At 52.3% G+C, this 21,901-nt stretch overlaps 3 protein-coding genes across 5 annotated transcripts; 2 read left to right on the top strand and 1 right to left on the bottom strand.

The window, feature by feature from the left end:
• Positions 1–5,667: 5,667 nt before the first annotated feature.
• On the bottom strand, positions 5,668–11,536 carry PRRT1 (proline rich transmembrane protein 1). The gene is made up of 6 exons (XM_049653204.1): positions 11,451–11,536; positions 10,533–10,606; positions 9,139–9,386; positions 7,698–7,913; positions 6,886–7,071; positions 5,668–6,743 (listed from the first exon to the last, which is right to left on the bottom strand). Exons 1-6 carry the CDS (start codon positions 11,534–11,536, stop codon positions 6,567–6,569), a joined length of 987 nt encoding a protein of 328 aa, XP_049509161.1. The 3' UTR covers positions 5,668–6,566.
• On the top strand, positions 10,754–18,285 carry PPT2 (palmitoyl-protein thioesterase 2). Of its 2 annotated transcripts, none has more exons than XM_049653523.1 (9): positions 10,754–10,871; positions 11,229–11,995; positions 12,248–12,401; positions 12,863–12,958; positions 13,047–13,154; positions 13,914–13,997; positions 14,117–14,201; positions 17,256–17,310; positions 17,484–18,285. In XM_049653523.1, the coding sequence occupies exons 2-9, from the start codon at positions 11,810–11,812 to the stop codon at positions 17,625–17,627; spliced, it is 912 nt and encodes a 303-aa protein (XP_049509480.1). In that variant the 5' UTR covers positions 10,754–10,871; positions 11,229–11,809; the 3' UTR covers positions 17,628–18,285. The 2 variants fall into 2 exon arrangements, with proteins under 2 accessions (XP_049509480.1, XP_049509482.1); XM_049653525.1 differs by lacking the exon at positions 10,754–10,871 and having other exon boundaries at positions 10,932–11,463; positions 11,802–11,995.
• Positions 18,286–18,389: 104 nt separating this feature from the next.
• Positions 18,390–21,882, top strand: EGFL8 (EGF like domain multiple 8). Of its 2 annotated transcripts, none has more exons than XM_049653521.1 (8): positions 18,390–19,300; positions 19,791–19,917; positions 20,129–20,251; positions 20,354–20,463; positions 20,562–20,657; positions 20,765–20,935; positions 21,009–21,088; positions 21,171–21,685. In XM_049653521.1, the coding sequence occupies exons 2-8, from the start codon at positions 19,817–19,819 to the stop codon at positions 21,519–21,521; spliced, it is 1,032 nt and encodes a 343-aa protein (XP_049509478.1). In that variant the 5' UTR covers positions 18,390–19,300; positions 19,791–19,816; the 3' UTR covers positions 21,522–21,685. The 2 variants fall into 2 exon arrangements, with proteins under 2 accessions (XP_049509478.1, XP_049509479.1); XM_049653522.1 differs by lacking the exon at positions 18,390–19,300 and having other exon boundaries at positions 19,771–19,917; positions 21,171–21,324; positions 21,592–21,882.
• Positions 21,883–21,901: the final 19 nt, after the last annotated feature.

Below are 21,901 nucleotides of genomic sequence, written 5' to 3'. Positions count from 1 at the left end.
CCCTGGGGCACCTGGGTGGCTCAGTTGGTTGAGAGTCCAACTTCGGCTCAGGTCATGATCTCATGGTCTGTGAGTTCGAGTCCCGCGTTGAGCCCCAGCAGGCCTGGAGCCTGCTTCAGATTCTGTGTCTCCCTCTCTCTCTGTCCCTCCCCTGCTCATGCTCTGTCTCTCTCTGTCTCAAAAATAAATAAAAACATTAAAAAAGATTTTGAGAAATAAAATCTCCCTGCCATTGTTAAAGTTCCCTGTGTGTCCCTCTCCAATTGGATTTCCTCTCCTGCCAAGGGGTATCTACTATTCTGAATGTTGTGCTTTCACTGCATAGGTAAATAGAAAATGAGAGGTTTATTTTTCCTTCTCAAACGTGAGCTGTATTATTACAGCATCTTTGTATGATGATGGGAATGTTTCAGTAAAGAGGGGGAAACTGATTATGTAAGAGAGGTAGGAGATAATTTTAAGAGTCTCATTTCTGAAAGGTGGGAAGGGACAGGACCCCAATGTACAGATGGGGTGGCAACTGGGAGCAGGTCAGCTTCTATGCAGTAACAAGAAGGCAATAAATACAGCTGAAAACCAAATGAACTAGTAGATTTGAGGGTGGAACCAGGGGGAAGTTCTCTTCTGAAATTTTCTGTTTTCTCACTGAATAGGAAGGAAGGTTGCCATCTTGTGAAATTGCAGTCTCAGACTTGGGAGATGTGAACAGCTTGGGACAATGTGAGCTTGCAGGCCATACTGAGGGCTGATAGGAAGTGAGACCAGTCAATATGACTGTGTATTTTCCCCCAGACATATTCAGCTGTTGGGGGCAGGTGCGGAGCAGACAGAATTGGATTTAACCAGGACTAAAATGTGTCTGAATGAGAGGGGCCAGGAATAAAAGGGCAAGGGCTGAGAGGTGATGACAGTATTGAACCGTGAGATCTATACTGGGTAATAAGGGAAGTGAAAAATTGAGGGGAACAAATATGAAAGAAGAGTAAGAGAGTCGATGGATGGAAGGTCTGGGTGGGATTGAAGAACTTTTGGAATGAGGTACTGAATGGAAGAAGGGGTGACATGCAAAGACTGAACAGATTTGGGAGGGGTGGCAGTTATTGATGGTAACCCAGCTGGAGGTAGGACACAGAGAAGAGTGGCTAAGGAGTGGGGGAAAACCTTGGTGGAAGTGATGAAGGCCAGGAATTGATCAGGGTGCTGGATGGTTATTTACAGGGCTATTCAAGCCCCCCCCCCCAAAGTAATGAAATGACAGACGTGGTGGTAAAGAGGAAGGAAGGCAGTAACCTATGTACTGAATCTTCAATGAACGAGGGGGAATGATGACCCAGAATCAAACGATTGGGGGAATCAGACCTCTCAAGTAGATGTTAGGAGGGTCCAGAGCCTCTCCTAGAGGATGGGATCTCTGTCTGTAGTGGTGCAAGAATCAAGAGCACCACACAGGGAAGGAATTCAGGTAAACTGGGAGGGAAATCAAATTGGAATACACTTCTTAAGGGAGGAATCTGGGTGAAGAGATCTGGAGGAAGCCATTGTCATTCATTTCTTCCTCTGCCTAATTCTTTTCCATTCAATTGAGTTCAAAGAGTGGTACAAGAGGTTCTATCTGAGGAGGATCTGAAAACCAGAGCTAAACCAAATTTGGCGCCTGCCTTCTAGTAGCTCACAAAGTGAGATGTTTACATCAAGACCTCAGGTGGGGGGGTGCCTGGGTGGCTCAGTGGGTTAAGCCTCTGGCTCTTGGGTTCAGCTCAGGTCATGATCTCACAGTTCTGGGGTTCGAGCCCCATGTTGGACTAGCACCTGCACAGCCTGCTTGGAATTCTCTCTTCCTGCCCCCCCCATAAGTAAATAAACTTTCATTTATTTTTGTAAGGATTTTTAAAAGGTTTATGTATTTATTTTGAGAGAGAGCGTGCGCGCATGAGCAGGGGAGGAGCAGAGAGAGAGGAGGACAGAAGATCTGAAATGGGCTCTGCACTGACAGCAGTGAGCCTGATGTGGGGCTCCAACTCACAAACTATGAGATCATGACCTGGGTCGAAGTCAGATGCTTAACTGACTGAACCACCCAGGTGCCCCTAAGTAAATAAACGTTAAAAAAAACCCAAAACCCAAAAACAGAAACAAACAAAAACAACAACATCTCAGGTGGGAAGACATGGGAAAATGCAGATAAAGTGAACAATGTGTAGGTTTTAGATCTGCATACGTTTCTCTTAAAGAAAGTTGCTCTAGTTGAAGCCATAGGCTCCCCCCTCCTCCTCCCTTTGTGGTCCCTAAACTTCCTCTAAGCCTATGGTTTGCAATCTTGGCTGCCCTTTGGAATTACCTGGGGATGTCTAAAAAAATATTGATGCCTGAGTCTCACCCTTAGAGACTGTGATTTAATTGGTTCAGGATGTGACCTGGGCTTTGGGATTTTTAAAAGCTCCCAGATGACTCTAATGTATAGCCAGGGGTGAGAATCATTGCTCCAAGGAATGCCTGGAGCTCTGTTTAGAAGTGATTGCTTTAGTCAAATCCATAGGAGAGAAATTCCTTCCTGCTTGAGTTGGGGTGAATTGATCTGAGCCCTAAAGGATAGGTAAATTTTGGCCAAGTGGAGACGCAAATGTGAAGGGAGAACATCGTGAGCTCAAGCTTAGGTGTGGTCCGAAACACATGACAAGCAGCAAACAATTTGGTTTGTAAGAGACAGAATTTAGAGAAAGAGGTCTGAGATTTGAGAACAGCTGGGCAAAAACCTGGGGGTGGAATGATGAGTAATGCAGTTTGGTCGGAGATTAGGATGAAGAGAGAAAGCTGGATGGTTTTAAATTATGGAAGGGAGTGAAGGCCAGATTACAATTTTATAAATAATTGAGTAAGCTATAGGGAATCTTGAAGGAGTTTTGAGAAGTGAAGTTATAAAAAAAAAAAGCATGTTTAGGGAGGGTAACCTGACAGCAGTGTTGAGGGAGACTTGGAGCTGCGAGAGGTAAGAGAGGTAGGAAGGAAGTAGGGAGATCGTTTAGAGGAGCTGTTGCAGCAATCCCAGATGAGGTCATTATTCAGACAAGCGCTGGGGAAAAGTTACAGATTCAAAAGATATTGTGATGATAAAATTGATTTAGCTTGACAGCACACCAAAAAGTAAAGGCAGGAGAAAGATGGAGGGAACATCAAGTTTTCAGATAAGGGTGATGGGGGAAATGGTGCCATTAAGAGAGACAGGGAAGCAGGTTTTCAGTAGCATCTCATCATTTTGGTTTGGAACATGCTGAGTTTAGAGGACAAGCAGTATGGTCCATGTGGCCGTATTCCACAGGCACTGGAAGAATGCCTGCATATACATATATAGGTTGGAGAATGTCTCTGACAACTCAGACTGCTGTAACAAAATACCACAAACTGTGAATGGCTTATAAACAACAGGAGTTATTTCTCACAGTTCTGGAGGCCAGGAAGTTTAACATCCAGGTGGTGGCAGATTTGGTGTAAGGTGCGAGCCCCCTCTGGTACATGGAATGCTGTCCTCTCACTGTGTCCTCATGTGGTGGAAGGGACAAGGGAGCTCTCTGGGGTCTCTTTTTATAAGGGCACTAATCTTTTTTTTTTTTTTAACATTTATTTTTGAGAGAGAGAGAGAGAGAGAGTGTGAGTGGGGGAGGGGCAGAGAGAGAGGGAGACACAGAATCTGAAGCAGGCTCCAGGCTCCAAGCTGTCAGCACAGAGCCCGATGTGGGGCTTGAACTCATGAACCATGAAATCATGACCTGAGCTGAAGTCAGATGCTCAACCGACTGAGCCACCCAGGCGTCCCAAGGGCACTAATCTTATTCATGAAGGTCTGTCCTCATGACTAATCACTTCCCAAAGGCCCCACCAACACGCTTAGGATTAGATTTCAACTGATCTAATTAATTTGAGGAGAACACGAACATTTGGTCCCTGGCAGAAAAACATTTAGTTAGAAATGATCTCTGAATTTGGAGTGGATGGGAAAGTCTCTGAAAAGGGTAAAATCTAGAGATAGACACTTAGGGGAAGGGAGGGAAAAAAAAGAGGGGGGCATGATTTGAAGCATGTACAGAGGTGGGGGGGAGATAACATGTCTGTGAACTAGGTGAGTGGAGAATCTAGGGACAAGGGACAAACATGGGAGGGTTCAGAAAGGCACTGCATATATACTGTGCAAATGCCATTGATTTTGGTTCCTAGTAATTTCTGGTAACTTTGGTTCTTGGTAACTTCTGGTATTTGAGAGAGCAGTTTCAGTAGAGGAGGGAGTGGAAATATGTTTTAAAGGGTTAAGAAATAGTGGGTATGAAAAAAAGAGAGACACAGACACATCTCTGACAATACTTATATAAGGGAGGGGGGAATGAGTAGGTGGTGAGGAAGTGGAAGCTGCAAATGTGAATTCTTTTTTCAAGATCTTTGGTGAACAGAACACATTAAGTCTGAAACGTCCAAAGGGGAACCCATGATTTCCATAGTCCATCTCATCCTTCTCCCATGTCTCCTATCTCGGTGCATGGTTTTCCTTCAGATTCTCAACTCCATGAGGTCGGTGTTCACATCTATTGTCTGGGCAGATGTCTTGCCAGCATCCTGCATGGCGCCTGCATGTTGTATGAATGCGCAAATTCAGCATAGAACCCTGTCCTGCAGGTGTACAGATGGATACCAAGTCCACTGCTTGTGCACCCCTACACCAGAGGCCTCCTGGTTGACCTCAGGGTACCAGTGGGCAACTAGCCCTAGCTGGACTTGAGAGCCTAGTGACCTCTTCTCTGGGGCTCTGCTGTGGTCTGAATATTTGTGCTCCCCACCAAATTCATACGTTGAAATCCTAATGCACAATTTGATGGTATTAGGAGGTGGGGGTCTTTGGGAGGTGCTTAAGGTCATGAAGGTGGAACTCTCATGAATGGGATTAGTGCTTTTGTAAAAAAGACCCTATAGAGCTCCCTTGCCCCTGCCACCACGTAAGGATACAATGAGAGGTCTGTAACTCAGAAGAGGGCCCTCACCCAACTATACTGGCAGCCTGCTGTCAGACTTCCAGCCTTCAGAACTGTGAGAAATAAATTTCTGTTACTTATAAGTCACCGAGTCAATAGCATTTTTGTTCTAGCAGCCTGTGTGGACGGCGATGGCCTCCCATAGCACTCTGCTCCCTTTGCCTTCCCCATGCAGGTACAACATACCATGCAGGGCTCTAATCCAAGTTGTTTACCACCCTCCAGCCTGAAGGCAGGAACAGCTGTAAGCAGTTGGCATCTTTTCCCTGTCACCCTATTAGAATAGTCTGTCCTTTTCTCCCGATTTCCTGGAGTTCTGGGATAGATACTTGGGTCTACTTGTAAATTCCCTCTCTTCAAAGCCCTAAGCCCAGTCTAATAGAAGGTGAAAAATGTGTGCTGGGGGAAAGAAATCCCCACCAAGAATGGACCCCATACCAGATTTCCCTGGTAGGATTCCTAAGGAGTCTCCCCTCCCCCCTCCCATGGTTGTGTCTGTCTCTGTGGTGTCTTGGGAATCTGTCTCCTCCCACTTTTGTCTTTGTCAGTTTTCTTTTATCTTTCTTTCCCTCGGAAGGGAAGCTAAGAGGAGGTAAAAGAGGGAACCAAAGGAGGAGGGTCTTTGTAAGGCGGCAGTCTTCGGAATTGCGGGTGATAAATCCACTTAGTCTCTTTAATGTTCTTTCAGAAATTCACACACACACTCACGCACAAATCAGAACAAGGTAGGGACTGGCGAGGGGAGCGGGGAACGGGGCTGGCTCCTCCTGACGTTGGGAGGTCCTACCCTGGGTTACCTTCTGACCGGCTGCCCACTGATTGGAATAGGTGGAAGGGAATATTTACAGACAACGGGGACGTTCGTCATCCCGGGGTGAAAGGTCCTAAACTGGGAACCTCCGAAATCTCATTCCAAAATTACCAAAAGTAGAGGTTCTGGGATTAGCAAGAAAATAGTAAGAGACCTGGGTGGAGAAGACAAAACTGTACCATCAAAAATGAGAGAGCGTGGGGGCGTAACTACCTCGGGGCTAGGTCCCCGCGCCAGGAGAAGGGGAGGAGTGTGTCAGTCTGGGGGCGAGGCCTAGCGCCACAACCCAATCACCGGACGCAGTCACCTCGCGGGGAAGGAAAGGAAGGCGGAGCCTGCCGCCCTGGAGGCGGGGTTTTGACAGAGCCAGGGCGGAGCCTATAGAGGAGGCGGGGCTTTGGGGACCGGTCTCCCAGCGGCGAGTGGAGACCCAAGGAGCTCCGCTGGGGTCGCTGCATTTAGAGGCGGCGGGGTACTGGAGTGACTGAGGGCCCGGCATTTGGCGGGGATCCCGGAAAGTGGCATCCCTGGGGGGGGGTGGGTTTTTTCGGGGTTCCTGAGGAACTGGATTCGGAGCGTGCCCGCAAGGCGAGAGGTTCCGTGGAGGCAGAGTTTAGGATGTATCGAAATTCGGTGGCCCCAGAGGCAGGTGTGCGGGGCACCCACTGGATCCGCTGCGTGGCTGCAGAACGCGCTTGGGAGGTTGAGGGGCGCGGGGCGGGGCCAGGCCGGGTGCGTCCTTACGGATCCCAGTAGTTCTCATGGTGCTGAGCGGCAATGATGATGACTACGGTGAGGATGGTACAGAGCACCATGGCTGCGATGCCCACCGCTAGGGAGATGAAGGAGAAGTTCCGGGCCTCGCGGGAAGCGATCTCGGCAGACACCATGTCTCCGCGGGCCAAGGCCGTGCGCACCTGCGGGAGACGGGCGGAAGAAAGCTGATCAGAGCTGCTGCTCCCTCTGAGATGCTTCCCAGAACATTCGGCACTCCCTTGGAATAAGAAAAACCGGGTGAGGGCTCCCTTCCCAGATGCCCGCCCTCTCCCCCACTTCCACCTGCACTGCCTTGAAGATGGCGATGATGCCCGTAGGCCAGAAGCAACAGATGGTGGTCAGCACCGCGATGGGCATGTAGTCGTGCGGCGGGCGCCTCGGCTCTAGCAGGGCCAGCCCTGGGGCCTGGGGCGGCGGGGGGAGCGTGGAGGCTACTCCCGTCCCCCCCGGAGTCCCGCCTGTATAGGGCTGTGTAGAGAAGGTTGGGGGGAGAGAATGTCATTCCCATCGTCTCTGAGCCCACCAACATTCTGTGTCTGGCACAATGGTTTTTAAAGCACAATTCTTGCACGTTGCTTCTCAGAGAAACTTATCATCCACGACCCTTCCAGGACACCCATAAATTCCACTAGGTTCTTCTCTCTTCACTGCTGTCATTAACCCTATATTCTTGGTGATCTCCACACTCCCTCTCCCAAGGTATGGCCGCACCAGGGCTGCCCTGGCCTCACTTCAGACCTCGTTTCTTCTCTCCAAATATCTGCCTGGCCTTCCCTATTCAGTCAGTTCCAGGTTTACTCTCCCTTATCCTCCTCCATGGTTCCCAGGTTTCGTTTCTTCTCCCCCTCTCTCCAGGCTGTTTCCTTCTTTCAAACCTCCTCTGGACTTCTAGGCTCCGGTTCCCCTTCTCTGACCCCAAATGACTACCAGACCCTCCAACCCCCCAACCCCCATTCCCAAGCCTTTCCTAGTCCCTCCTCTCTCTAGGCCTTGTCCTAGGAACGCCGCCTGGTCCCAGGCCCTGTTTCTCTGTCTCACTAGCCCCCTGTGTGTCCCCACCCCTTCCTCCCAAGCCCCATCCGCCCTGTACTCACCGTGCCCACTGGGTAGACCGGCACGTAGGCAGTGCAAGGCTGCAGCTGTAAGGGGTAGCCGGGGGCTACATAGCCCCCCAGTGGCAGCGTGCCTACCGCCCCCGTGTGCGTGGGCACTACGAAGCCCGGAGCCTGGGCCGTATGGGAGGGCGCCGGCGGGGGTGGGGCGGCGGCGGCCGGCGGCGGCGGGGGCAGTGGGCCCTCGAAGCGAGTCTCCTGCAGGTAAGGGTCGGGTGGCATGCGGGGCAAGGTAGCGCAGCCGGGTGGGGGCGCCCCGGCGGCCGGGCCAGGTGGAGCGTGGTGTGGCGGTCGCGGCAGGGTGGCGGAGGATGAGGGACCGCGCTGACCAGTGGCCACGGAAGAAGCCAGGCCGCCTGCCCCCAAGCGCGGGAGGGTGGCGGTCCCGGACTGGTGGTAGTGGTGGTGGTGGTGATGGTGAGAGGAAGGGGCTGCCTGTGGGGGTGGGGCAGGGGGTTCGGCCGGGGGCTGGGGGGCATTATAGGGTGGTGGAGAGGTGTGAGGCACTGAGTCTGAGAGGCCTGGGGGCAGTGAGCACAGGAGAGGGTATGGGGAGAGAGGCAAGACAGGCAGAGAAGAGATAAGGGGGTAGGGGGAGATACAGGGACAGGGATGGAGAAAGATAATGGGAGAGACAGAGGAGATGGGTGAGAAGCCATCTCTTGGTCTTAGGGGCAGGAAAGGGGTTGTATCTAAGCCATCTGCCCACCCCCCTTGTTTCTTTCAATCTAGTTTTGAAGTGGAAACCCTCCTCTGCTCATCTCCCCCTTCAGCAACGGTGCCCACAGCTTTCACCTGCACACCCAAGCTATGGCTGCCTTGGGCTTGCCCATCTGAGCTAGTCCTGTGTGTGCACGTGTGTAGACATGCAACACTGTGTTAACATGTGCTCAATTCAACAGTTGTATAAACACATGAAGGATGACATATTCCACTCTGTCTTCTTGCACTGGGGATGGGTGCCCTAGCCTCTCTGGGAATCTCAGCACCTCATTTAGGGCAGATAAACAAGGGTCTTCTGGATTCTACTCCCCTGACAACCTCCATCTCATCATGTTTTTATTATTTCCCCACTGAATGTCTCCATGTGAGCCAGTGTCGTCTGTCCATCTGTCACTCCCAATGATGCTATCCCTGCAGCACCTGGCTGATGCTAAGCCACTCTTGTACTTCCTTCACCCTTTCAACCTGTCCCCTTTCCATGTTGTTGGCAAGGGGACAAGGCTGAGATTGGAAAGAGAGGAAGGAGGGGAATACAGAAAGAGAAGGGGATGGGGGGGGGTTGAGAGCTGGACCGAAATGAAAAGAAAAAAAATTGCCCCCCCCCCCCAACGGAGGGGTGAGGGAGGGGGTTGGGGCCAAGGATTGGGGGGAGAGTCTGGAGATGGTGGAAAGGGCAGGAGGTTTTGTTGTTGTTTTTTACCTGACTTTTCCGATGACATGCCTGTGGTGTCGCTGGGACAGGGTGTCTGCAGCGGGAGTCGGGGTCCCTGGCTGGCGTCGGAGTCTTGGTGTGCGGATTGCGCAGCCGGCGCAGCGGCAGCACAGAGATGGAGAGATGAAGACAGCGGCGGGGGGCGGAGGGAGAGCAGGGAAGGGGGGGGAGCTTAAAGGGGCCGAGGAGAGGGAAGGGGAGAGTTTCCGAGGTACCCTCACTAGGTCTCTCCTCCTCTCACCCCGGCATTCAGGCCCCCAGTTTGGGCTCCCTTGGAGTTGTCATGGAAACAGGGAGGCGAGCAAGACCAGGCAAGGCGGGTGGGACTAAGGGAAGGAAGGAGTGGGGGGGGGGGGAGGGGGGAGAACTCTCTAGAGTCTTCCCCTCCAAGACTGGCTACAGTGATTATACTGTGGGAGGAAGTGAGCAGGTGCTTGGTGGATTCAATACCCCAGTCCCCACCGGATCTGGTTCACCTTAGTCAGATGTCCCCCTCCTCAGCTTCCCTCAGAGTCCCTGCAAGTTCTCAGGACCTTCTCCCAAATGCTTGGCCTTAGCTGCCCCCGCTTTAAGAAAGATAACTGCGTGAGAGAGAACTGCAGAGTTGAGACCTGCGATGACCTGAAAGAGTTCCCAGGGTTATGGTCTGGGTAAATTGCAGGTAAAGTGGGGGGCTTGGGTCTAGAGTATTTCCAGGGGAGTTGGACCTGCGGTTAGGGGGGGTGGGGGTGGGAGAAGGACAGAGAGTAAGTTTGGGGGATAATATATGCTCTTTCCCCACTTGATTATCGGGCTTCTTAGAGTTCCTGGGCCCCTCAGTGTTCAGATCCATTTTTTAAAATCCCACCCATCCACCCACCACCTCTGCCAAGACGCAACGCCACCTCCTGAGTGACAGGAGTGCGAGGTTCAGGGCACAGCAGTAATTGCAGTCTTTTATTTGTTCATTGTATCTTGGGGGCACGTATATGGGGAGGGGAGGTGAAGACAGGCCGTCTACCGAGACTTACAGGAGCTGGGCTTTTTGCGAAAAGGCAGTCGGGAACCCTCCCCTACCTCCACCTTCAGATTAGTACTGCCCAACCCCCACCCGAGGCAGTCGCCCTCCCGGGCTGTGTCCTCGCCCTCGCGTCCAAGTGGAGCCTACAGAGCTCCAGACATTTAGGTCACGGCCCCAAGCTGGTTGTTCCAGTTTCCAAGGCGTTTGCCTGAGCCCCCGACCCCCCATTGCCACCCCATCCTCACACTACAGACTCGGGGCACAGATTGGTTTTATTGACAGACTTTAGACCGGCAAAGACCTTGTGAACAGGAGGGATTCAGACAAGCTTCGAAATCCTTTTCTCAACGGAAGCGTCTTTAAATGCTAAGCAAAAGCCCACCTAGGTATCGGGTAGGGATCAAGGCGGAGTTGCGGGACGTCTGGAGCTCGGAAGTCTGGAAGGGGTTCGAAGGTCTGCGTCGGGAGCCGCACACAGGAACTCCCGGCTAAAGGCCGATTGTGGGGGTCTCTCAAGTTGAAAGACTGGTGCAAACCACGCACGCGTGAGTCAGCGCTGCCCCAGGGGCCCTCCGCCCCCTGGAGGTGGGTCGTGTACCAGGAGTGGAGTAGAGTAGGCCAGGAGAAACTGGGCCAGGCTGCACTTTTAGCTCGAGGGGCCTCGAGGACTCTTCGCGTCTCTGGAGACAAGGGCACTACACGCACTTCATAATGAAGAGTTGTAAGACGCTGACCTGGGGCCTGCCGGCGGGCGGGTGGGGATGGGGAGGGGTCCGCTTGGGCTGGCTTCAGCCCTGATCCGGTGGCATGAGACGAAATGCGGAGGACTGCCTTTCCGCAGCGCCCTCCCACCTCCCGAGGGGGCAGGGGAACTTCACGTTCCGCAGCGGAGCCGGACGCCTGAATTGGGAAGTGGGGCGAATCGAGACCAGGAATTCGGACCCTGGTGTCGCAAGTGCCTGGCAGGGCCAGAACTGGCCTTCTCACGATTCCCAGGATTTGTTTGATGCTTCTTCCTCTCCCCACCAGTCTAAAATGGATCGCTCTGTCTTTTTCCTCCCCCGCTCGCGGAGTGCAGTGGAATGTTCCATTGCCCCTCCAGTCCTGGGCCTGCGTTACAGGGGACGCGGGCACGGTTGCCAGGGAAAGCCCCGGACGTGACGGCGAAGCGCGACCCCTAGCAGCCTCCCCTCTCCCATCCGTCATTCCCCTGCGCGAGCTCTCTTCACACCCTTCCCCTCCCCCCACCTTGCGGGTTCCAGTCTAGGGAGAAGTAAACAGCTGGCGGAGCCAGGCTCACGGACCTAGGCCAGGTGGGAGCTTGCATTCTCCAGAAGCCTGCGCTGCTGCTCGGGGGTCTTTCTTGCAAAACCCAGGGTCGTGCATGGCTGGGATGATGCATTAAGAAGATCCTCGGCCTAGGGACCGAGTCCCCGTAGAGTTGGGGGCGGGGCTTCGGGTGCGCGTCCGTGCGTCAATGTGTAGGGGTGTGTGTTTCCCCACAACCTTGAAGTAAGTTAAAAGTAGGCTGTTTTGTGACCTGAACCTAGTGTGAGCACCGGCGGGGAGGGGGCTCTTGATGCCAGGCGTCTGCTTCGAGGGGAGGGTGTGTTGTCATCTCTCTCACAGGCCCTCATCGCCCCCTTCTCAGGCGGGAGCATGCTGGGGCTCAGGGGGCTGCGGCTGCCCCCGGCGGGGATCCTGCTCCTGTTGCCGTTCCTGCCGCTGCTGCTGCTGCCCGCAGCCCCCGCGCCCCATCGCGCTCCCTACAAGCCGGTCATCGTGGTGCACGGGCTCTTTGACAGCTCGTACAGCTTCCGCCACCTGCTGGAATATATCAACGAGGTCTGGTAGGGGACACCCTGTTGTGGGGCGTTGGAGGCGTCTGTAGTGGCTGGGGAAAGAGAATGGGGAACCGAAAGTTGCCATTCTGGGCCTGCTCAGTTCCTGGAGGAGCTGGTGCTGGCGTTGGGAGATCGGGGGATGAGATCCCTGGTTCTAGCAGGGCACAATTAGGCATGTGGACACTGCCCAGGGGGGCGGTGTGGAGGGGCTCCACAGTCCATCCCCTGTTGCAGCATTGCCCCCTTCCCACAGACACACCCCGGGACTGTGGTGACAGTGCTCGATCTCTTCGATGGGAGAGAGAGCTTGCGACCCTTGTGGGAACAGGTGCAAGGGTTCGGAGAGGCTGTGGCCCCCATCATGGCAAAGGCCCCTCAAGGGGTGCATCTCATCTGCTACTCGCAGGGTAGGCGCCCTCCCCCACCCAACTCCTAAGCCCTCTCTGAGGCTTGATCTTTATCTGAGGGACACATTCTAGTGTCCCCTTTTCTGAACCACATTCTTCCAGCCCTGGTACCTGAGCCCTACTTTTCTGACTTCCTTCAGCACTTGGGTCTTATCTCTGTGTCCTGAGTGGGAGGGAGGCTCCCTGCACTGCTGTCCCCTTTTGCCATTACCCATGGTTCTTGGAAATAAGGGATAATGGGGAAGTAAAAAACACCCTACAGTTAGAGTCAGAAGACCCAGAATCTAATCTGGCTCTGTCACTTACATGATGTATATAGCCTTTTGCCACAGGGTGTGCCTGTTTTCTCTGGGCCTCAGTCTCCTTATGTATATTGTGGTGGGTGGAGGGGGGTGCCTAGTGGAGAGGCTGTTGGCCTGGCTGTCCCTGAGTCCCTGTCCAATGTGGTGTTCTGCCTTCAGGGGGCCTGGTGTGCCGGGCGCTGCTCTCTGTCATGGATGAGCACAATGTGGATTCTTTCATCTCTCTCTCCTCTCCACAAATGGGACAGTATGGAGGTGAGCGGATATCGTGAGGTCAAAGGGGGCCCCGAGTTTTGAGGACACAAAGGTTTGGGGCCACTTGATACTGCTGTTCTCTTGCCAGATACAGACTATTTGAAGTGGCTCTTCCCTACCTCTATGAGGTCTAACCTCTATCGGATCTGCTATAGCCCCTGGGGCCAGGAATTCTCCATCTGCAACTACTGGCACGGTGAGTAGGGGATGCCAAACGGGACTCCATGAGAGGGCGCCCTGGAGGGTAGGGCCGGCTGCTCCCACCCGTACCATAACCAACAGCAGTGATGATGAAGATAACTTCATGTAATGAGCACTTACTGTGTGAACAGTCGCTGTTCAGAATGCTTTATGTGTGTTACCTTATCACCTCAGAGTATAGTCTGGTGCAGAGATCACAAGCCAGATAGTACATATTTTTGGTTTTGCAGGCCATATGGTCTCTGTCGCAAATACAATTCTGCCACAGTAGTTTGAAAGCAACCATACACCACATGTAAATGCATGTATCTGTGTTCCAAAAAACTTTATTTATACAGGTAAGCAGTGGGCTGGGTTTGGCCCATGGTCCATAGTTTGCAAACACCTAGTGTAGTTTTTAAGACCATGGATGCTGGGTCCAGACTACTTGTGTTTGAAGCTTGACCCTGTCGGGTGACTGTGGACAAGTTACTTAACCTTACTGTGGCTGTTTTCCTTATCTGTAAAATAATAATCTAGTATCTACCCAATAGGTGCTTGTGAAGATTGAATAAATTAACAAATGTAATGTACTTTGAACAGTATCTGACATAGTAAGTGCTGGACAAAGGTGTTTGGTATCGTGTTTACAATTATTATTATTGTTGATACTATTCACGTTACCTGCTATTGTAGTCTCCTGGTTGTTTTTTCAGACTCTGGTCTTGTTTCTTTTCCCTGCTTCTCTATCTTTCTAACTGCTGTTTGTACCTAGACCCCCACCACGATGACTTGTACCTCAACGCCAGCAGCTTTCTGGCCCTGATCAATGGGGAAAGAGATCATCCCAATGCCACTGGTGAGACTCCAGGCTCCTGTCTGGGTCCCGTTTTCTGCTTCTCCAACCCCCTGTGTTTCCCTCTCCAACCTGGCCTGACCCCTGTGACTGACTCAGGCTCTTTTCTTCCCACCCTTTAGCATGGAGGAAGAACTTTCTTCGTGTGGGCCGCCTGGTGCTGATTGGGGGCCCTGATGATGGTGTTATTACCCCCTGGCAGTCCAGGTAATATGGGACTGTGTGGCCCAAAAATTGGCTAAGGATACCCCTTAGCCCCCAACAATTAATCTCCTGCCTGAAACTGGCCTGTACCTCCCACTGGTCAGCTAATGCTCCCATCCTCCATATATCCTGTCACTCAACAACAAAACCTGGGAGTCATTCCTCAATGCCTTGTATCTAGCCCGTCAGACTCTACTTCCTCTCCATCCCTAAACCCCTGCTTTGTAAAAACTTTTTTTTTTAAATTTTTTTTTATTTATTTTTGAGACAGAGTGAGACAGAGCATGAACGGGGGAGGGGCAGAGAGAGAGGGAGACACAGAATCAGAAGCAGGCTCCAGGCTCTGAGCCATCAGCCCAGAGCCCGACGCGGGGCTCGAACTCACAGACCGTGAGATCGTGACCTGGGCCGAAGTCGGACGTCTAACCGACTGAGCCACCCAGGCGCCCCTGTAAAAACTTTTAACTTTGAAATAATTACAGATTCATAGGAAGTTGCAAAGATAGTTTAGAGAGGTCCTACATAAGTATCTTTTGCCCGGTTCCCCCAGTGATTGCATCCTATGTAACTACAGCACAGTATCAAAACCAGGAAATCGCCATTGGTAGGATGTGTGTGTATAATTCCATGCCACGTTTCCTTCTACCTCTTTTATATACCTGGACTTTTGTAATAGCCTCCAGCCTTATCTCCTCCATCCGATTTCTCAGGAAAATCTATGGCTCCATTGTGCTATGTGTGGGCCTCTGCTGCAATTCATCATGAGTGATCTGAAGTGTCACCTAAGCTCCTTTAGTCATTCAACAAATATTTATTGAGCACTGTATATATGCCCAGGCCCTGTTCTGGGCCATTGGGATGCAGCGGTAAATGAAAGAGAAGTCCCCACTCTTACGTAGTTTAATTTCTAGTGTGGGAGACAGAAAAATAGATGCAAATATGTATGTCAGGTGGTGATGAGACAGGCAGGGGAAGGGATTAGAGGGTGACTGGACCCTATGTCAGATAGTGGCTAGATAAGTCCTGGAAGACTTGTCATGGGAGTAGAAACTTAAGGAAGTGAGGGAAGGAGCTGTGCAACAATCTGGGGGTGGGGGGGGAAACGACTCAGGGAAAAGGAGTGGCACCTACAGAGGTCCTGGGGCTGGTGTGAGGAATAGGGTCGCCAGTGTGGCTAGAGCCCAGGAAGCTGGGAAGAGGGTAGGAGAGGAGATGAAAGAGGTAGCAGGGAGCCAGTAATATTGACCCTTTGTAGGGCAAAGTAAGGCCCTTGTTTTTTATTTTTGTTTTTTCCTAAAATATACAGAACATAAAATTTACCATTTTAAGTGTGCAGTGCAGCGGCAATGAAGCACATTGGCATTCTTGTGTAACCATCACCACCATCCATATTCAGAACTTTTTTTTTCTTCCCAAACTGAAACTCCATAGCCATTAAACAAGAACTCCCCATCCCTGCCTCCCCCCAGCTCCTGGCAACCATGGCCCTTGATTTTTTAATCTGAGTGAGATGAAAAAGGCATTGGAGGGTTTTAAGTGAAGGAGTCATGTTCCTTATAATAGCAAGGGTTGGGATTTATTCTATCTCATTTTACATCTATGACCCTCTGAAGATTGTAATAGCTCACAGTTATATAGCACCTTTTATGTCCCAAGGCACAATTCTAAGTAATTTTCAAATAAATCTCCTTTAATCCTCCTTTGACATATAAGGAGACAGGGTTCATGGTAATTACTATTATCCTTGTTTAACATGTAAGGAAACTTAGGTGCAAGGAGCTTAAATAACTTGTCTCCATTCATAGAGTTAGTAACTGGTGAAGTCAGGCTATCTAACTTAACCAGGGTGTTTCACTTCCTCTCTGAAAAGGAAGTATTCTTAAATAGGACAAAGAGGATAAGTAATATGCTCAACCACATACATTTGGGAGTGTGTGGCAGAGCTGGAGTTCACATCCAGGTCTGTGTGCCCCTACTGCTCTCCTATACCTGATGAAATCCAGCCCCTCCATGTGGCCTTCAGGCCTCCAACCCAGCTCCCCCATGTGCCCAACTGGGCCTCACCTCTGTACCTTTGCTCCTGCTCTTCCGTTTGCTGGGGGATCAGCCTTCCCTAGTGGAGAGTACCTCACTGGGAAGGCTTTGTTGGTGCTCTAAAACCAGCGGGGTGGTCTTTTTTTGTTCCCATTGTCCCTTGGACTTAGCACTATTAACGTTTGTTGTTCATGGTCAGTGCCCACTCACTGCCCATGCCAATTAAATATTACTTTTCAAAATTTTAAGACCTTTTTATTTTGAAATAACTTCATACTTAATGAGTTGCTTAAGTATTACAAAACAATTGTGTGTACTCTTCACCTAGATTTTCTAAAGGTTACCATTTTGCCATGTTTATGTCCTCATTCTTTCTTCCCTCTAAATATGTATATGGGGGTATAGGTGTGTTTGTGAACCATTTGAGAGTAGGTTGTAGACATGATGTCTCTTTACTCCTAAAACTTCAGTGTGTCAGTGTCTGTTTTGTGTATACAGGACTTGTCTTTACATATCCACAATATAATTATCAAAGTCAGGAAGTTAACATCAATAAGATACTCTATAGACCTTATTCAAATATTTTCCAGTTGTCCTCATAGGGGGAAAAAAAAATGTAGTCCAAGATCTAACCTGGGATCATGTGTTGCATTTACTTGCCCGTGTCTCTTTAGTCTCTCTCTCTCTCTTTTTTTTTTTTTTCTGGGGTATTTCCTCTGTCTTCGTCCATTACATTGATATTTTTGAACTATTTTGTAGAATGTCCCTTAGTTTGGGTTTGTTGGCTGTTTCCTCATGATTAGATTCAGGTTTGCATTTTTGATGGGACTCTGTAGAAGCAATGCTGTAGCCTCTGTGTCACCTTGTGAGGTACATGATATCCACTTGAATATTTTGGGTGTCTTCCTTGCTGCCTATCTCCCAATAGGCCATGAGTTCCTGAGGTCCCTCCCCTAGCCTACCTTGATTTTCTCCCGCTCTCCTGATAACCTCCTCCCCTGCCCACCCTCAATCTCTTTGTAGCTTCTTTGGTTTCTATGATGCAAATGAGACGGTCTTGGAGATGGAGGAGCAACTGGTGAGCCCCCTGGGATGACTTCCCCTTTCTTCTGGCACAGCCCCACCTCAGTCTGTAGCCCTCCCTGCCACTGACCCCTTGAGCTGAAGGGTTCACCCTGTGGGGAGGGGACCTGGGACACCAGGAGGAGCTCACTTTGTTTCTCCTTTTATGACTCTTTGCCCACCTTGAAGGTTTATCTGCGGGATTCTTTTGGGTTGAAGACTCTCTTGGCTCGGGGAGCCATAGTGAGGTGTCCGATGGCTGGGATCTCCCATACGGCCTGGCACTCCAACCGTACCCTTTATGAGACCTGCATTGAACCTTGGCTCTCCTGAGGATGTCCTCAGGGATCCCTCAGGAACTTCCCAGCCCAGAGACCAAGCGGTGGCCTTGGAAAGCAGATGTGAGCTCCGGTGTGCCTGCAACCACCCCATTGCTCCCACACTGCCCCCACCAACCAGGGCTCCCAGGACTCCTTTCCTGTGCTCCTCTGTAGATGACAAATCCTGGTCTCCCCCAACCTCATGTTTGGGGTTTGCTCCACGCGCTCTCACTCTCCCGAGGCCGGGAAGAGAGAAACCAGGTTTTTATCTCGTGGCTGCTCCTGCTGCTGTGGCTGCTCTGTCTCTGGCTGTATAGGAGAACCCAGCCCCTGCCCACTACAGGGGTCTCCTTCTAGGCCACTCAGGACATTTTTAGCTCCTGTTCTCCCCATGTTCCCTTTTTCTCAGCCCTCCCAACTCCCAGGAAGGACTACCCATGAGAGTGGGGTTCTGAGGCTCCCCTATGGGGACAGTTCCGTTCTTGAAATGTCAGTGTTGGGGAATATCTATGGCCTGTGAGGCCCATCTCAGGTTTGGGGATCCCCCAGTCCCTCTGTTCAGTGTTGGGGTACCCCCTGGGAGCCTAGTGTCTTTGAGGCCCCAGCCCCTTTTAGCTACCATTGAATGGGTGTTAACCCTGTATTTATGGAAATAAAAGTCCATTTCCTCAGTGTGGTTTGGCTCCTTTCCAGGTGAGGGGGACCTGGCTCCCCAAGGAGGGTGGGGATGGAGAGCCTGAGGTCTGGGTGCCCGGATGCCTGGTGTGGGGTGGGACCCCCTTGGCGTTTCCGCTCTCTAAATGCCCATTCTGTGTGGGTTCCTGATTCTCTGTGGGTTCTTTCCTGCAGAGGACAATTCTCTTCCTGTTCCAGCCTAAGCCTGGGGGGCTGAGCCCAGGGCTTCAGTGGTTTGTGCCCTAGCCTCATGGGTGGAATGCGTCTGCCACCCCCAGGCTAGACGAGGGGGCTAAGGGTCAGGGTGGGCATTTGTTGCACCCCTTTTCGACCTTTGTAGGCCTGAGTTGGGTGAGGGGCTGGACAATGAGCCTCCTCTTCCTTAAAAGAAGGAATTTTGGTGGAGACAATAGGGCCCTGTCTGCTCTGGCATGGGGGGCGGTGGCTGACTCAACTCTGCCCCCCACCCCCAGGCCCTAACAAATGTCATCATCAAATGGGGGCAATTTCCCCTTAGTGCCATGGGCTTCCCACCCCCCCCCCCTTGTCCCTTTGTGACGATTTGCCCTCCTTTCTTTCCTCATTGAATCTTGCCTCTTCTCCCATGACCTGACCCTGCTTTTCTCTGCCAGCTCTCTCTCCCTGTTCCTCAGTTCTCCCCGAGTCTGTGTTGGGTTGAGGGGTGTGTCAAGAGCCAGGGGTACTGGTGGTGTTACAGAGCTGGTAGCCTCTGCTGATCTGGGGAGTCCAGAAATAAGGGGGTTCGTAGAGTTTGGAATTTACTTCTAGGGGGCCCTTTGCTGGGGTGGTGGTGAAGGTAGTGGGACTTAGACCCATGGAGCTGATCAAGCAGGAGCTGTGAAGGAGGCTTGTGGGAGGGGGCAGGGATGGGAGGATTCTGTCTGGCCCAGCCCCTCCTCTCCTTTCCAGCCTGCCCAACCCGCCCACCAGTCTGAGCTGCTGTTGCTGAGGCTGGTCTGCTGGAAGTCTCCGGGAGAGAGGGAAAGACAGGTGGGGAGACAGTGTCAACGGGGAATGAGCCTTAGTGTGAGTGTGAGTTGGGGAGTGTGGTAGGAGTGAGGGTGTGGGTATGTGGGGTAGTAGGAATGTGTTTAAGGTGCAGTTTCCAGGTGCATGGGTTTGTGTGCAGGGTGTGAGGGGGTGTAATGGTGAATATCTGAGACTTTGAAGGTAGAAAAATTAAGATAGAAGAGGGTTTGTTACAGATAGGAAGGTTATGGGCAGAGTGTGTGTGTAGAGAAGATGGAGGGAGTGTGTTGGGGTGTGCAATTGCATGCATGCTTGGACCATGCTGTGCTGGATGAAGGGGTCGTGTTAAATGTACACGCAGGTGTAGACAATCCTGGTGGCTAGTGCAAATGTGTACAAGTGAACGTACTAACTCCCTTAGAGGGCACTAGCAGACTGCTTTTGGAGGGGCTGGAGCTGGAAAAGTTATGGGAGAGGGGAATGGCCTCCATTAACCTCTTCTTGCCTGCAGCCTGCAGTTTGGAGTCAAGGAGAATCATGGGGTCCAGGGATGAACCGTGCAGTCTCTTAGGCGGACTCTCCTTCCTCCTGCTACTGATGTCAGTCCAGGGGGCCAAGGGTGGATCCCTCAAAGAGAGGTGATGACAGGGGGGCAGGTCCAGGGGTGAGGTCTTCAGAAAACCTGCTGGGGGTGGGGCGTCAACAGGTGGCAAAACCATGAAGTTTAGAATGGGGGTGAGGTGGTCACCTCCAGGGAGGGCAGGGCCTCAATGGAGACTTAAGGGAAATGGGACTCCTGATCGCTCCCAGGTCACTGAATGTGTCTTACCTTCTCTGGCATGGGTGCAGCCAGGGGGTCTGCTCCAAGCAGATGCTCGTGGTCCCCCTCCATTACAACGAGTCCTACAGCCAACCAGTGTATAAGCCCTACCTGACCATGTGTGATGGAAGACGCATCTGCAGCACCTACAGGTGAGGGATAGGGAGGCTGGACTCTGGAGTCTTTCAAGAAGAAATTCAAGAACCCAGACCAAAACCCATAAACCAATGTTCAGAGCCGGGTCTATGTTCCAGGACCACATACCGTGTGGCGTGGAGGGAGGTGAGGAGGGAGGTGCCGCAGACCCACGTCGTGTGCTGCCAGGGCTGGAAGAAGCGGCATCCAGGGGCCCTCACCTGTGATGGTGAGACTGGGTCTTCCCAGGCCTGGGGTCAGGGTGCCCCGCAGGGCTGGGGAGGCAGGCAGTGGGTCTGGTTTTGAACCACCCTTCTGTGCCCACAGCCATTTGTGCCAAGCCGTGTCAGAACCGAGGCGTCTGCGTTAGGCCAGAGCAGTGCGAGTGCGCCCCAGGCTGGGGTGGGAAGCACTGTCATGTGGGTGAGTCACCTCGCCCTGCACCCCCATACAGTGGCACCAGGACCTCATACCTTTGGGGTGCCAGCTCGCCCCCACCCTTCAGCCCCCATCTTCTCTCCCATAACTAGACGTGGATGAATGTAGGACTGGTGTTGCCCTCTGCTCGCACCGTTGCCTCAATACCGCAGGCAGCTTCACTTGTGGCTGTCCTCAAGGCCTGGTGCTGGGTCTGGACAGGCGCACCTGCACAGAGGGCGCCCCGGAGCCCCCAACTGGTGCCAACATCCTCAGTGTGGCAGGTGAGTGGGAGCATGGGTGGCAATGAGGGCCTGCACTCAACTGGGCAGTGGGTCACGCCCTCTTTTGTCCCAGTTCGGGAAGCAGAACAAGATGAGCGTGCCCTGAGACAGGAGATTTGGGAGCTTCAAGGGCGCCTGGAGCGGCTGGAGCAGGTGAATGTTGGTGCCTGGGTCCAACCCCTCTTGGCAGGGTGTGCTCCACCCCCAACACTCTGAAGCGTCCCTTCCTTTGTAGTGGGCAGGTCAGGCCGGGGCCTGGGTCCGAGCCATGCTGCCCATGCCACCTGAAGAGCTACAGCCGGAACAGGTGGCAGAGCTATGGGGCCGTGGCGACAGGATCGAGTCTCTCAGCGACCAAGTGCTGCTGCTGGAGGAGAGGCTAGGTGCCTGTAAGTCCTCATGCCCTTCTCTGCTTGAATCCCCATCCCCAATAGCTGCCCCCAGCTCTCCTGGACACCCTTCCCTGGTTCACTTTTCTCTTTTCCCCAAACCCTTCCCCAACACTCAGTCTCCGCATACTCCTCAGATACCCATATTTCACCCCTTCTTCTGGTACCCTGTCCCCAGTCCACTTATTGTTGGGTGAGAGTGTCTCCAGTGCCCTGGCAGCCCCAGAAGTCCACAGCCAATGTGTCTGCCTCCTTGTCATTCACCAGGCTCCTGTGAGGACAACAGCCTGGGCCCGGGCCTCAATCTCAATCGGCGGCCAATAAGGAACCCCTCCAGAGCCCCTGCCCCCTAATTTATACAGAAACTGGCCCCACTAATCCTCTGGGATTGGCCAGCTGGGGAAGCGAAGATAAGGTTATCTGCCACTAAGGAGCAATGAGTGATGGAAACTTACGAGAGCTGAAGGAAGGGGAAAAGATGGGTGCCTTGGGCCCACCCCTGAGTCTTCTGGCTGGGGGAGGTGGCCTAGGCGAGAACCACTTCAATGCCTTAACAAATGCAGCCAGAAAGTGCCCA

Source organism: Panthera uncia (genome assembly GCF_023721935.1).
Source record: "Panthera uncia isolate 11264 chromosome B2 unlocalized genomic scaffold, Puncia_PCG_1.0 HiC_scaffold_24, whole genome shotgun sequence".
NCBI classification, from domain to species: Eukaryota; Metazoa; Chordata; class Mammalia; order Carnivora; family Felidae; genus Panthera; species Panthera uncia.
Note: the sequence above shows the minus strand (reverse complement) of the source record. Positions and strands in the feature narration are given on the sequence as shown.

Bases quoted from the DNA above. Each gene is read 5' to 3' on its own strand.
- PRRT1 (XM_049653204.1), bottom strand. From the start codon at position 11,536: ATGCACGACCCTGGGTTTTGCAAGAAAGACCCCCGAGCAGCAGCGCAG. The intron at 9,387-10,532 runs GTGGGCTTTTGC...TGCCGGGGTGAG, and splicing joins GATCCCTACCCGATACCTAG to AGGAGGAGAGACCTAGTGAG. The intron at 7,072-7,697 runs GTGAGTACAGGG...TTCTCTACACAG, and splicing joins CGGTCTACCCAGTGGGCACG to CCCTATACAGGCGGGACTCC.
- PPT2 (XM_049653523.1), top strand. From the start codon at position 11,810: ATGCTGGGGCTCAGGGGGCTGCGGCTGCCCCCGGCGGGGATCCTGCTC. The intron at 12,402-12,862 runs GTAGGCGCCCTC...TTCTGCCTTCAG, and splicing joins TCTCATCTGCTACTCGCAGG to GGGGCCTGGTGTGCCGGGCG. The intron at 17,311-17,483 runs GTGAGCCCCCTG...CCCACCTTGAAG, and splicing joins TGGAGATGGAGGAGCAACTG to GTTTATCTGCGGGATTCTTT.
- EGFL8 (XM_049653521.1), top strand. From the start codon at position 19,817: ATGGGGTCCAGGGATGAACCGTGCAGTCTCTTAGGCGGACTCTCCTTC. The intron at 20,252-20,353 runs GTGAGGGATAGG...TCTATGTTCCAG, and splicing joins CGCATCTGCAGCACCTACAG to GACCACATACCGTGTGGCGT. The intron at 21,089-21,170 runs GTGAATGTTGGT...CTTCCTTTGTAG, and splicing joins GCCTGGAGCGGCTGGAGCAG to TGGGCAGGTCAGGCCGGGGC.